We start from the raw sequence: 15,256 nt of genomic DNA on the forward strand, positions 1-15,256 counted from the left end.
CTCATCTTGGCTGCCCAGCAAAGGGAAAGTGGAGCTCCTTTGTGACAGTCCTTCTGCTGCACAGAGGCATCGTACAGAGTCCTCTGCTTCTCACAGCAGAGCCAAACAGTTAACGTAGCAGGCCTTCTTCATCTTCATTTTCAGTTATCGCAGCTAAATGGAGCAGCTGCTTTGCTCTCTGTGGTGGAAAATCAGACTCGGTAGAGAGCTTAGGAGAATCAGAGAGAGAGCAAATATTCCCCAAACCCTCCTCTGCTCTTCTGGAAAAAAAAAAAAGAGAAAAATCATACAGGAAGTCTTTTCAGCATCGCCTCAGAAGGGATTGTGTTTTATTTCTCCACCGTTTCACCTCATCTTTCTCAGAGGAGCTGTTCCTCATGCTGAAGGGATTATGGGTGGCTTCACCCCATAAATTTAGAAAGCTTCTTAGGGAAAGGGAGCAGGGTGGAAAGTGTGAAGTGGCTGAGCCTTGCTGCAGTGGACAGTAGTAACCATGCTGGTACGTTTTGCAGAGTATAGCGGGCACGCAGCCTTTGCTCAGTGCCTCGCCGCACAGCCAAGGTATTTTCTGTAACCCACTAGCGTGACTTCTGCTAGCTTCTTGCTACATTAATATCTCTATTTTTGAAGAGTCTTGTGCTGTTTCTTCTTACTATAAGTAATCTAAACCCACTGTGCTGTATATACAGAAGTCTGGTTACTGTATTTCAAAACTGTCAAGTAAACAAAGAATGAATGGAAATGTCTTTTCTGTGTAGCATTAGTCACGAGAGGATTAAAATTGTGGATGAAATATTTTTGTTTTTACAGTTGTGCTTAGAATCTCTAGTGATTTCCACGGAAACTCCAGTGTTGATGAATTATTAGTCTTCGTAGGCTATTGCATCTGTCTTTTTTCACATACCCACAAAAGATTTGGTTCAGCACTGCATGTATTAGCAATACGAATGTCTCCACTAGTTTAAAAAAAAACTTATCTAGATGATACAATTCTAAACTTAAATACTGCTTTTTAAAGCAACATATATTTATTTTAGGGAGGAAGTATGAGTTTCCCAGGATCTACAGGGACAGAGGTGAGTTTATTTAAACCCCAAACACAATGTAGTAACTATTTAGTTAACAGTGGTCAAACCTTTGAAAATCCTTCCCTTTTGTTTTCTAGATTGTACAAGCAATCCAGAACTTAACCCGTCTCTTGTACAGCATACAGGTGACTACTCCACTGCTAGCTTTGTAGAGTAATTAGTCTTAATAACTTAATTTGTTTTCATCTTGCCCTACTTTTAGACATTATGTCAGTGGCACTTATCTCTACCATCTTGCATAAGTTGTCATGTAATGTATTTTTATTCTACATTGTAGCAGATTTCTTTTAAGAACTGAATAATGCTCACTTACTTGCTTGGAGATCAATCCCCCCCAAAAAAGGATGTGTGCACTGCCCAAAAATCAAAGGGGAAAAGTAAAATGATGGCTTTAACTGAACTGATGTCATTTCATGTGCAGATTTCTGAAATCAAAGTTCAAAATATTGAAAACTTCTAGTATTTTGTTTAGAATAGTCCCCCTGGCATATCCAAGTACCTCTGCCACTTCGGCAGCAAATTCAACCCATTTTAGATATTTCAATCTCGGTTAATTATTATGTATTTTCTGTAGGGCCTTAGTCTGAAGTTTTTGCCTCTTTCATGCTAAGTTTGAATGTTTTAATTCATTTTTTCTTATTTAGGTGCAGTTTTATAGTTTTATTTTAAAATGTTTCATTTGGGTATGGTTAAGTTTTAGACCCTCTTGACATTAGCATATTTTACAATTATCCTGGAAACCTTGGGCTCAGAAGTTAAGTGGATTGAAGCAAGGCAAAAGCAAAATAAAAAACTTATAATTCATGCAAAATGTTTGAAAAATTGAAAAACAGATAGCTTAACACCAGAGGGGCAGTAAAGTAAGGCTTGGGACCATGCCCGAGTCATTCGGATCATGAACTGGCAGTATAGGTACAGAGAAACAAGCAGAGGATCCTGTCCTTGCCCTATTTACGAATCACTGGAACTGACCCAATACTGGAGGAAGTGCCAAGAAAAGTGGGAACTGCACGTTGCATAAAGTTAAAAACTCTTTCTGGGGCGGATGGCAATGGGGTAACGGGGCTGTGGGAATTTTCTGGGAATGTCTGCTGAAGTAGATTCCCATGTCAGCTCTTGAAGATAGGCTGTGCAATAAGTGCCTCAGCAGATCTAGGGCTTTCTTGCTTTTCTTTCTTCTTAATCCCAGCTATTTATTTTTGTGTTATTGGAGGATGTCACAATCTTTAATGCAAATAATATCACAACATCCCTGTGAAGGATGGAATATAGCACTCTTGGTTGTAAAATAAGCTATTGAAACATCAAAAACTAAATCATTACTGTACTACTGTACTGTAGATTTCTGCCGGTACAGGTATCTTGGTCAGGTGCGTGTAGCAGTATGGTCCTGGTGACATGGCTATGCTGGCAGATGCCTGCAGGGCTGATGTTAGTAGGACTGCACTGTTGCAGGTTAGCAAGGAGAGCCTTAGTGTTGGAGTGAGCTGTAAGGAAAACAATACAGTCTTATCTGCATAAGCCACATCTGTGTTAGAAATACTCTGTTGAGTGTAGCATTCCCTGTGCCTTAATGCCCTCTTTAATCATGAAAAATAATTTTTCCCATGTGTCTTAACATCCTCTGACAGAACAGGACCCCAGCTGTAACTGAACTGCAAAAGCATAGATGTACCATATACATATGTATAATAATACCAAGTGTAAACCAGAAGCTGTGTTAAAAGTGCTCACAATAGTTGAGTGCTTTTAGAAACACCTCTTGGTAAAGGTATGAACACAGAACTTTCTCTACTTGCATGAGGAATAACCTGCCAAAAAGCACTAAGCACTGATGTTACAGAAGGTTGAAGCCATTTTTATATAATGCTTCTATGTAAAAATACAGAAATGGATTAATGCTAATATTTAAACATTTGTGTCTGATTTTGTTGTGGTATCTAGGCAGCACTAGCTATCCAGGACAGCCACAGAGAGCTCCATAGGTTACTCCTGCAAGAGAATGAGAAGATCGGTCGGGGCCATGGTTCTCGGCTAAACCTCCTTCTGGAACAAGAAAAATACCGGAATCTGGAAAAACAAAGGCTGGAGCTGGCCAACATAGACAAACTGAAGCAGCAGTTTCAGCAAGAGCAGCAGTGGTGGCTGCGTGAATGCGACCAGCGGCAGCGGGAGCAGGAGGCGAGGGAGGGGGGGCTGGGGCAGCGTGAGAGGGAGTGCGGGTGCCAGGAGGAGCTGCTGGAGAGGAGCCGACAGGGACTGGCACTGCAGCTGCAGGGGGACGCGACGAGACTGGAGAGGCTCCCACTGGAAGCACCATCAACATAGTAGCCTGTTGTCATCCACAGGGAGCTGTAAGGTGTGTGGTTTCCTGCTGTAATTATATCCCTGACTGCAGACCTAGAGAGACTTTCCGTGATGAATAGACTAATATGTCTGAGCTTCGTTGGTTGGTGACATAACGAGTGAGCATGTGGGAAGCTGAGGTTCGGGCATATCCAAGGGCTTTGTTTGAACCTCATGAAGTTTGACCAGGGGAAGTGCAAAGTCCTGCCCCTGGAAAGGAAACAGCCTCATGCATCAGTATACGCTGGGGCCCATCCAGGTGGAAAGCAGCTTTGCAGAAAAGGACCTGTGGGTCCTGGTGGACACCAAGTTGAACAAAAGCAAACAATGTGCCCTGGCCACAAAGAAGGCTAATGTTCTCCTGGGCTGTCTTAGGAAAGTACTGCTAGTAGGTCAAGGGAAATGGTCCTTTCCCTCTACTCTGGCCACACCTGGAGTACAGTGTCCATTTCTGGCTCCCAGTACAAGAGAGGCATAGAGCTATGGGGTGGAGGGTGGAGATGGGTGTCCAGCGAAGGGCCGCGAAGGGCCACAAAGGTGGCTGAGGGACTGGGGTGTCTCTCCTATGAGGAAAGGCTGCAGCTGTTCAGCGTAGAGAAGAAGGCTCATGGGGTTCTTATTAATGTATATAAATGCCTAAATGGAGGGTGTAAAGAGGAGGGAGTGCAGGCTTTTTCCAGTGGTGCCCAGTGACAGGACCAGAGGCAGTGGGCACAAACAGAAATGCAGGAGGTTCCCTCTGAACATCAAGAAACACTTTTTTCCTGTGAGGGTGACTGAGCACTGGCACAGGTTGCTCAGGGGTGTTGTGGAGTCTCCATCCCTGGAGATATTCAAAAGCTGTCTGGATGTGGTCCTGGGCAACTTGCTTTGGGTGGCCCTGCTTGAGTGGAGGGTCTGGACCGGTTGACCTCCAGGGGTCCCTTCTAACCTCAACCATTCTGTGATTTCAAGCTGGGTGCCCTACAGAAGCCAAACTCAAGCTGATGAGTATTATATTGAGGAGATGGAAATTGTAACTGTGAGAATCTGTGTTTTATTCTCCTGTGTTTGCTGCTGTGTTTGCAAGATGCATTGTGTCTCCTGCCTCTTGTAGGAAAGCTAAATTATTGTAATGCTTGATGCATATAAAGCTTTTAGTGAAGTCTTTGGCTGCTGTTCCTTGTTCCTGGACAACAGCACTGTCTCCAGTGAGGAACAGTGGCTGCTCCAGGCTCCATCCCTGGTAGTATAACTCCTTAGAGATGGTCATTATTAGGGGATGCAATTTAAAGTAGCTCTGAAGCTGCTTAAGCATATAATACTAAAAACAATCAAGTTTTTCTTGAGGGTGAAGGATAAAGGCTGACTTTGAACTCAACTGTCTGGTTGCTTAGCTGCCAGGTGGGACCTGGGGTCTAGTCCCTGCCTCAGTGGATACAGTCTTGATTTCCATTACTATTCTCTAAAGCACCTGAAAATCAAAACATTTTGCCTGGCTTCTGCATATATCGAAAGCTCACTGACCCAAACAGCTTTTTTTTTCCCTCAGGTTTTCATTTTCACAAGAAAATCTGTAGAGCCTTTCTTCAGGCCATCACCTCCCTAGTTTTTCACCTGGCAACTGACCCATAACGGGCAGTGACCATTCGGTGTCTAAGCCTGTGCCTGCATGAGGGGGTGAAGGATTGGCCTCTGACCTCCCCCTTTTCATCCGGCTTTTGTGAACACCGTGTGAACATGACTTACCCGTATATGCTTGCCCAGCCCAAACAACGAAGGCACTTCTTACTAGTATAGCTTGTGGTACAATTTTGACTTGTTTGGCAGTGCTTAGGAAGTGGATGATAAAACCAAAACTGAACTTGCCCATCAGCTTTAATGGCTGGGATTTCTGAAATCTTTTGAGGAGAGGAGATTGAAGACAATAGCCTGATGCAGAGATGGCCAGGATCGCACAGACAGAGAGGCAAAAATAATGAAATGCTGAGTGCCAGAGAGTAGTGATTCTTAATCTAATTTTTCATATATAAGACTACTTGTATTTTATTTTAAGTAAACTACATGGCTTTGGATGCATTCCAGGCCTTGGGATCATTTTTGTCCTGTTTTCCACTACCATACTCCTTGCAGCAGCAGAGCTGGCTGAGTGGTTGCCAGTCAGCCAGTATTCCCAGCTCAGTGTTTTTGCCATTACTGAACCTAGCTAGTTTTGGATGGCCAAACACTGCAGTAACTCACACTGCTATTCTTGCTTTTTTGTGAGCTCGGACTTGATAAACACCTGCAGGCAGGAAGTCTTTGCAGGAGTTGCATTTTCAGCCCCTGGGAGCTGTGGCTGCCTGCTGAATACTGTTTGCCACCCCCAATTTGACTGCCACAGTCCTTTCTCTATGTTTACCTGTCTGCGTAAGGTACAGTGTTATTTTTGGATTGCAGTGTACACAGATTTACCTATGTGAAGTGGTACCTCATTGAGCCATGGGGCAAAATGTTAACCCCCTGAAAGGAGTCGACAGAGCTCAGTGCATCCCAGGTAGTAGCCCTTCGTTATTTGCTATTTTGCAGTTATCACTGAATTTTCCTGTGTTTTGAGGGGAGCTAAGGCAAAATGTACTACGTTATTGCTGTTTACTCCTGAATGCACATCCAATTTAACATGTTTTAAGGTTAAGTTCTGGGAAATCAGGTGACTATTTGCTATGAATCCCCATTCTACCTGGCATTTAACATTATGTATTTATGTAAAGATTCTTCAGGATGATGCTCATAGTCATATGGTTTAGTTTAGGTGGTCCTGTGAGGATCAGGGAGTTGGACTCGATGATCCTTATGGGTCCCTTCCAACTCGAGATACTCTGTGATTCGATGATTCTGGTGCTGCGCAGAGATGAAAATACTGTTCTCTGTTTTCTTTTTTCCCCTTCTGCAGATACTGGGATGCAATCAGTCAGACAGCTTACATGGCGAAAATACATTCTACTTAAATGAAGCTGTAGTGTGTGTGTCTCTAAGCAGTCTCAACAGATCAGATTCTTCTCTTGTTTGTGAGGATGGTGTGTATGGGCTGAACATCTCAAATTCTGATATGCCAAGGACTAGTGAAAATCAGATGGACCTCAAAATGGACACTTCTTGTCAGCCAACGTTAACTAGTGCACTGTGGAAATCCACTGATCCTTACCAGCAGATGTCTTTTTCCTCCAAAAGCAACAAGGATGCCTTTAATAATGGTAATTAACACTTTATTTAATTAACAAGTAGTACGGGCAGTTTGCCACCTCTCAGGATGAATAGTCCTAGGAACAAAGACAGCTTGGTAGTGGTGGAAGCAATAGATTCTGCTAAAACAATTGCATGCATATATGTATGGTGAGAAAACAAGCAGAAGAGAAATACGGAAAACTTTTGGAAAAAAAAAAAAAAACACGAAAGCCCTGTTTGTGTCTGCATAACAGTACTCAGAATGTTGTTCTCTCCAAATCCTTTCCCAGTGCTTTTTGACTTAGTTTTTTTTTCTGTGAACTGAAGTCACTCTTGCTGTTTCAAGTGCATTTTATTGGCTGTTTTAGAACATATGTGCATTACTTGATGATTTCTAGTTAGAATTGCTTTTGATTTACCATCTTAAAATGATAACCAGTGGTCAAACACCCTCTTCCTTCTTCATTGATAATGAAATGAAAATATCTTGAAAGACTCTGTAGTTACAACATCACTTTTAAGGGATAATATAATCTTTGACAATAGGTTTCCATGTTATTAAAAATAGCTCTTATTGCATTACCTTCCTTTATTCTTGTATTTTACCAGAACCCCCAAAGATATGTAGATTGCATGGCAGTTATTGACAGTGGCTACCGAAACGAGTGGAAGAGGCCACCTATCTGAGCACTGCATTGCACTGAAAATTCCCTGAAGGACTTAAAAACATGCTAATGAGAAACTCTATAAACTATCTGGGTTTTGTTTCTTACGTTGCACAACACTAGTTTTGATCTGACTTGGTGTCTTCATTCTTGTGAGAGTTGTAGACCAGCATGTAGAAACACAGCAGCTAAAAGACTTAGGGGACAATGATGTGCTTTTGGTCTAATAGATTAAGTAATCTGGTGGGGTTTTCCTGAACAGTTGTGAAATTCAGGTGAGACGTGGCAAGTCAGCACTGCAGCAGTGCCCGAGCTCCCATTTTTGTGCAGCTGGCAGTGCAGGATGACTTCTGTCCTCACACCAGCTGCATGCAGGTCAGGTCACAGCAAAGACCAGTGGGCAGCAGGATGAGAAGTTGCAAACTACATGGGTGCAATGGTTTTTAATTGTCTTAGGTCAAATCTTGAAGTTGTTCAAATAAGGAACTTGCTCCTTAGTACTCCTTGTAATGTATTAAGCAGGCATCCGCTACAGCCTTACTAGTCCTTGGTACATGGACTGCCAAAATAGCATTTTATAATCAAAGGTAGGGCAGGCTAGTCTCATCACCACAATCAGCAAACCAAGCTGATTAGTAAAAGAGATTAATATTTCTAAAAATGCCTAAATAATTAGCCTGGTGAAACTTGTTCTGGTTTGACTGAAGTGTCATTTTAGTAACAGGTTAGCTAAGCTAGTGCAAATTTGAAAGGGAACACATATGTGGGTTTAAACCTCTCAAAAGTGGATTAGCTTGCACTGGCAAACGTTCAGATGCAAGCTAACCAGGATACTTTCTATTGAGCCCACATGAGAGCGTCTGGTTTAATTAAACTGGCTTGTACCAGTTTAATTGCACTGATTCAAGATAAGCTGGTGGAGCTTCTCTCTCTAAAGATGCCTTCCACCTGCAATGGGCCAGCTTTGTATTCAGCTGCTGTCACCGCATCTTGTGTAGACAGTCTTATCTTGCCCTGGTAACAGGGCACCAGTGCAGTCCCAGCAGCCTGGGGACCAGCACTGGCTACAAAGCCGGCCCAAGAGGTAGAGTAACAGGCTTGGCTAAGTGTCTCCTGCTAAGCCATGTCTGTAAAACCTGCAGTTACTGCCTCGATTGAGTCACAAAGTGCCTTCGACAAAGCAGCGCAGCAAATCCTTGCAGTATCCTGATGGTGCAGATGGTGCGGCAAAGCCCCCTGGCACGTTAGAGCAGGCAGGGCTGGGAGCCTCCCCCCAGAGGGAATGTGCCATCACATTCCACAGTCACGTTTGCGATTTGGTGGGTGACGAGTATTTTATGCTCGGATCGTGCAGTGCATGAGTCTGCACGGTTCAGCCTTGCTTCTGTCATGCATCAGGAGCCACTGTATGGGGAGCAGGGAATGAGAGGAACGCTAAACTTCCCCCTGGAAGACAGATGGCATCCGAAGCCCCAGCAAATGGTTCTGCACATGGAAACGAAGTAAATCACTTGTTCCTAAGCAATGTGAATCAAGCTGAGCAGGACGAATGTTTCATACAAGGAAGCTGATTTCCTTTCTGTTGGGTTTTTTTGGCCTTGGTTCCCCCCACCACAAGAGTTCAGCAGAGTTTAAGATCTCTGACCTTGTGCCTCCATTTCCTGACACCTCTGCAGGATATAGTCAGTTCCCATCACTGTGAAGGAAAACCAACAGAGGTGCAATGAGAGAAAGGCTAGAAAGAATTTGAAAGTTAGCTGAAACTTGTAATATTTGCATATGGATGAGTGTTTCATGACATTTTCTTGCATCTTTCAACCAGTTCTATGTATAAAGTCTCATAATCATCTTTCAAAATACATTCTGAAATAAGTCAAAATAGAACTAAGAAACAAATACTGAGAGTGGTTTACTGGAAGCAGCCATGGCCCGATCTTGCATATAGTAAGTTTTGTGTGTACACAAAAGGAATTTCTTGGGTTTGATTAATTTTCCTAGAATTATAATGCATCCTGTAAGAAGTTTGATCTGTCAAAAAAACCCTTAAATTATTTAATGAGAAGCACCACCTGAACATGTTGTCAAGGAGTTAATCACACTGCATTCTACCGTATGTTAAGTACAGTGCAATTTAGCTTCATAAATATATTCAAATGGAAATGGCTACATTCCTCCAGTGCATAATTTTCCATTCATATTTTCTAAGGTAAGACGTATGTCTCTTCACATAGCTAGCATCATGATTATATATCATGGTTTTATGTGTATGGGAGGGAACTTTACTAAAGACCTTGGGGCAAGTTCCCACAAAGCTGAAACTGGCACAAGTACACTCGCTAGAAAAGGTGTGTCAGTCAACAGGAGGAAAATATGATTGAAAGAAAAATCTGTTAATGCTTTACACTAATGTTTATGAAATTATCTGCATGAAAGAAGACAAGTACTTGGGCTAATTAGGAATCAGGGGAAATATAGGTTTTGTGTCAGACTAGACTGAGAATTGAATAAATTACTCTTGCATTTAATTGACATGTCAGGTTAACTAACCAAAGTGATGCCTAAGGATTTACCTATGGATTCACCTCTTTGATTTCAGGAATCAGTGCAATTTTAATTCTTTTAAGCTTTGAAGTGAACAACATTGTTTGCTGGTACTGCCTTTCATTTTTTTTATTCAGACGTTGTAGCTACAGGAATAGAGTTGAAAAGTGATAGATCTAGAAAACTGCACTGAAACTTGATTGTGGGAGGTTTTTTTTTCCCCAGACATTTGCAGTGTTAACGTGAAGGATCTTTATGCATGATGCAGTGAAAAATACAGTTTAAATCTTTATGGGGAACATAGAAAAACCTGTGATCTCCGGAAACAGCCACATGCAAAATCAGGGAGCAAAAATAGAGCTCTAATTGACTAATATGATTTTAATCTTTTTAAAGGAAACAAATTTGTACATATATACATATAATCAAATGAAATAGTTTGATTTGGGCAAAATAATCCATTTATAGTGGTTTTCATCAAATAAAGTGGTTTCTGGAGGTGAAAAATATTTAATTTGCAGTAAAAAAAGCAAAAACCCCAGAAACAATGTGTAGTATCCTATAACTCCATTTTTTTTCCTTATTCTTTATAAGAAATTGCCTTCCTATTCCTTAAAGCAGATTGTGCTAGTGGTGATTGCTCTGTTGAACCTGTTCTTAAAACTGTAGGTCAGATTCATTTGCTTTACTTCCCCATTGGTAACTGAGATGAGGTTTAGAACAACACGTTATTTTTTGGCTACCTTAACATCGCTTATGGCCTAATCACATTGTATAAAAGTATCTGCATATATTTGCGTCAGGGAGGTTGAGGATGGTGCTGTATGGGCCTGATTCTCGTATTGTCTAAGTTGAATTTGTTGCAGTCAGAAGAGGTATACAATATAAAGCTGATGCGAGTGTGGTAAAGGCCAGGTGAAATATGCTTTGCACTACAGTGTTAAAAAGCCATCTGAAGATGTACAAGCTGTTTCCCTGTGGTTCCAAGTCAGCACATGATTTTGGCAAGGGGCGAAGCTCAGTAACTCAAGGCCTTGTTCAAATAAGCATAGCTACTGCTGCCAGCACTGGAGGTGGTTAATGGAGTCCCATATTGAGGGCTTTGTTGAGTAAGTTAGCTTTCATCACATGGAACCTGTTAAATAATGACTAGCTCCCACAACAAAAGTCATCACAGTTCCGCATATGTGACCGTTGTGAGTTAATTTCTGTACTATTGGTGCTGTATGAACGCCTTCTGAGTACATCTGGCCCGCTCATCTTCTGAGCTGGAATGTAATTGTGCCCTGTAGAGCACACACTTTACATGTCTCCTGTTTAAGCAGCATCCTTTGTCGCCAGTGGCAGGCCAACACCTTACCGCCTGTGGAATGGCGCGTGAAGGTGCTTTTCTGGCCGTTTTGAGTTTTTCTGGTGCGTTTCACAATATTTTTAATAGTGCCATTTTTTCACTGCCCTGCACAGTGAGGAAGTTCTTTCTGTTCTGTCACTTGAGAAGAGGGAAGGAGGAAAATCTTTTAAAAGTCAGGGATGACATGACTGTGGAGCTCCTGGTTTGTCAGGGAGCCTCCTGAGCAGATGTGATATTTTGAGCTACTTTAAATTTTTTGTCCTTTTTAATTGAGTAGATGCCACATTGGCAACACGCAATTAATTCCAAGTTCCCCTTTTTGTCTTCAACATTCCACCCTTAGCATGGATGGCTGCATAGGTGAGCAGAGAGCCCATTCAGTGCTCAGCGTAAGTTATAAGGAAAATAAAATTAAATGGAAAGATGTAAGAATATGAAGTTGAGTAACAACAGCACCTGCATCTCCCAAGTTCAAAATCGCATCGATTTATTAAAACAAGTAAGATCTTGCTTTTAAGTCCGCAACAGATAACAGAAAATTTGCCTCTTCTCCATACCACAGAACACCAAGTTTCATGCTCTGCCATCAAACATCAGTGTCTGTGGGGTACTTGGTGGAAGTGAATCACAGGGGAAGTATTTTTTTCCTCTTGGGAATAACACTGCCATTTGTTTAAAGCAGATGGCAAAAGGGATTAAATCACATAGCAGTGTGATACCAAAGTGAAAAATATGTCGTTATATGTCATGTGCAATTAATATATTTCAAGTAACACTTGCTTTTCAGCTCTGCAGCACTAGGGTTTTGTAGTTCTGTTACTAATTTTCTCATCTCAGAATACTTTTTCTCATTTCTGAACATAACCACAGTAGATGCAGCAGTTTTAATTAAGGCGGTTAATGATGTTCTGGTTTTATTTTGTACGCTAATGTAAGTACAGAATTTCCTGTGTAATGCCCCTCTGATTTTAATCTTTCTCGTATCTCCTCATTTAGAGCTCATTCATTAGGAGGGAAGTTTAAAACAGTGTACATCTGTAAGGTGATGAATGGAGTGAGGAGATTGTCCATATTTGTCTTTTGAGGTTCCGCTGGTGTTGGTGTAAATCTGCACACCATACTCAGGGTTTCATTGCCTGCAGACTTCCTAAACAACAACAGGATGATGACCAAATTTTTCTCATTTTCCTCATATTTACGGTTCCAGCAACTTCCGTGCAGTGGTTTTTGAAGTCAGTGGAATTACTGGCATCAATGAAACTGGAATGGTTTGGACCATATCTCTTACACACAGATCTATTCTTTATTTAGGTATGATTGTTCCAATAGATACAGGTTTTAGGGAAGTAGAAGGAGGGAAAGGAGCATGTTTTGAATCAGAAGACCCTGGGCAAGGGGCCTTTTGCCAGACAACAGGGTTGTGATGAAGCAGCTCCAGCTTAGGGTTGTGCAGAGATGTGACTTTGGCAGCAAGTCCACAGGGACGAGGGGATCTCTCAGGAAAAGCAGTCACAAAACAAGAATCTTGCTGATTGTTATTTGATGTCGGGAAGATACCTTGGGAGGTCCATGTTTTCTTCAGGTAATGTGATCTGTGGGTGGAGACCTGGTTGCGTGCCCTGCGTTAGTATATTAAAAATGTTTTGTATACATTTTGTAATGGAGTTAGAGCCTGAATTAGATGCACAAGTATGAATAAATAATGCATCCTAATGGGCAGGAGAAGCTGTTTATGGATGATCAAATTTTGCAAGATACTGAGTATGCAAACACACCCTGTAAAATCATGTAGCTGAATCACCAAGTGCATCTGTCTGGCTTATTTTGAAAAGTACAATCTCATTTTAATTATTTAGTATAATGCTTTACATATTCCAGGAAATGGCCTGTAGCATGTTGTGTAAAAGTAATGAAGTCTTAGTAATATGAAACCTCCTCATCAGCATCTGCTGTTAAATATTTATTGAGAAACTGGGGAAGATTGTCTGTCTGTCTTTTACTGGCATTCATCACAGCAGCACTCGATTGCCTTCCACATAAATCATATTAGCTGTAGCCAAACAACTAGAGGAGATCTTGTTCTCATGGAGTATCTTGTTCTGCCTCCCCAGATGCTATTGGAAACTTTCCTTTGGGTGTAAATTTTTGGTGGGGCAGTAGAGGGGAGGAGCCTTGGTGCTGTCATGAAAGTTGGTTTTAGTTTAATCAAATAGAAAGACTTCCAACAGTCACCTGCTGAGATTCCATGAGTGTCCCGTGGCAGTTTAATCTAGAGCTGGAACATAAATGGTACAAAAATAAATGTGATTTGGCTGTATTTGTTTAGGGTCTGCCACAGAAAAATCAAAGAAACCCGTGTGCCTTTAAAAGTCATTGAATATGTTCCACGTTAAAGAATACATGACAGAGAGGGGAACTAGTATATTTGGCAAGGATGAAAAGAGATTTTTTTTTTTCTTTTTTTAATTGAGGTTGAGAATTGCAGGATAGCTGTTGCTGACAGGAAGAGCTGCAGAGAAGCTGTCTCCTATGGAGAGGAACTGGCCATTAGAGCACAGTGGCAGTGGGAGGGGGATGAAGGTCCTACAAAAGGCTTCTGTGTTAAACACGGGCAGTTTTGAACTGAAGGAGAAAATGAATGCAGGAGGGTGTTTTAAAACATAGCATCACTTTCCCTGCTGTGGGCAAGTGGCCCGCTCTCTGGAGTGGAGGGATGGGACTGGTACAGAGCTGCAGTGCCTGAAAGCAAGGGGGTGAGAAGGCACTGGAGGGAGTCAGACCAAAGCAGAGCCAGGGTCTACAAAGGTGCAGCTGCAGGAATAGAGACGAAGAAAACTTGTAGTAAAGGCAAGGTAGGAGGGGGTGGTAATGAATTCGGACTTAAGAGTAGGACCAGTGTTGCCTATAGCGGACAGAAGTGGGAGCAGAAGAAAGAAAAGTGGATCCAAGCACGTTCCATGCATTCAAGGAAAGCACTTGGCTGAAGGGATGAAGGCACATACTTATTTGATAATTGTGCTTTTTTCTGGCTTTGATGTACAGTTTTCCCTTTAGCTTTTATGCAAACTGTTTTTACAGCAGTTTTATGTTCACAGAGTGTTTAGCAAACAATTAAAAAGGGCACTCCTTTCAAAACATTCTATCAGCGTGCACACAGCATTTAGCAAACAATTAAAAAGGGCACCCTTTCAAAATATTCGATCACACCCTGAAATTTCCTATGCTTATGATGCAAAACTTGGGGAATGTGCAACTTTTCAATTTTTGCTGTTTTTTTTTAATGACTGCAAGAAAAAGCATCAGTGCGTATACTTCCTGCCAGCCTAACTAAAAATGGATAAAAATGGCTGTGCTAATACTCAAACTGCAGTCAAAAATCAGTGACTATTTCCTTGTGTTTTGAGGTCAGGGGAGAACAAGTATGCCTGTGACTATCAGATAAGAGGCTTCTCTCAGATGCTAGTAATGCCCATATTTTTCCCTGCATTAATCAGTGAGCAGCAGCTTCTATTGACAGGTAAGATTAGCATGTAATTGATTTGAAACAGGTGCTTTGCATCAATTTTTGCTTTTGCAGCAATTCTATATATTGGCTTAGTATCCCTCTGCCACTTACTCTGAGTTTTGATCTTGTCAGCTTTTATGAGTAAGAATTGATGGATGTGGTCTGTTGTTGGGAAACGACCAAGGTGCTTAGGAGAAGGCTTGAGAGTGTTTTATACATGACCTCCCACTTTCAGCTTTTGTAACAGAGTTGTGCCCTTTTGCTATTCAAGAAAATATTTGCCAAAGTCCAGAGCACACTCCTTTGTGGTGCACCTGGAAGACCAGCCAAAAGCTGGGGGACAAAACCAAGGACTTTGATTTAATGTTTATTTCAAAGCAAAATTGTAGTTCAAAAAAAAAACCAACCCTGAACCATCCATAAAATATGAAGCAAAGTTAATCAGCAAATGTCTGTCTGTGGTAACAGAGAGCTCTAAAGGATAGTTTTGATGTGTAAATGTCCCCTTTTGTTTCAAAGGGAGTGAATTCATGTGCCAGAGACACTGTTTTTTCAGGGTTAATGATACCTGTTCCTC

At 41.6% G+C, this 15,256-nt stretch overlaps 1 protein-coding gene across 1 annotated transcript in view; it reads left to right on the top strand.

The window, feature by feature from the left end:
• The window catches only part of ARHGEF28 (Rho guanine nucleotide exchange factor 28), a gene marked incomplete at its 5' end in the record, with an annotated part of 91,902 nt that extends 77,886 nt beyond the window's left edge, over nt 1-14,016 (top strand). The window contains 6 exon segments of the mRNA XM_035892780.1: nt 1,038-1,076; nt 1,166-1,213; nt 3,033-3,391; nt 3,393-3,447; nt 6,346-6,646; nt 13,925-14,016. Coding sequence (XP_035748673.1) covers nt 1,038-1,076; nt 1,166-1,213; nt 3,033-3,391; nt 3,393-3,447; nt 6,346-6,646; nt 13,925-14,016 — 894 coding nt within the window.
• Between the last annotated feature and the right edge of the window lie 1,240 nt (nt 14,017-15,256).

This window comes from Egretta garzetta, unplaced genomic scaffold (genome assembly GCF_000687185.1).
Source record: "Egretta garzetta isolate BGI_Z169 unplaced genomic scaffold, ASM68718v1 scaffold424, whole genome shotgun sequence".
Taxonomy (NCBI): Eukaryota; Metazoa; Chordata; class Aves; order Pelecaniformes; family Ardeidae; genus Egretta; species Egretta garzetta.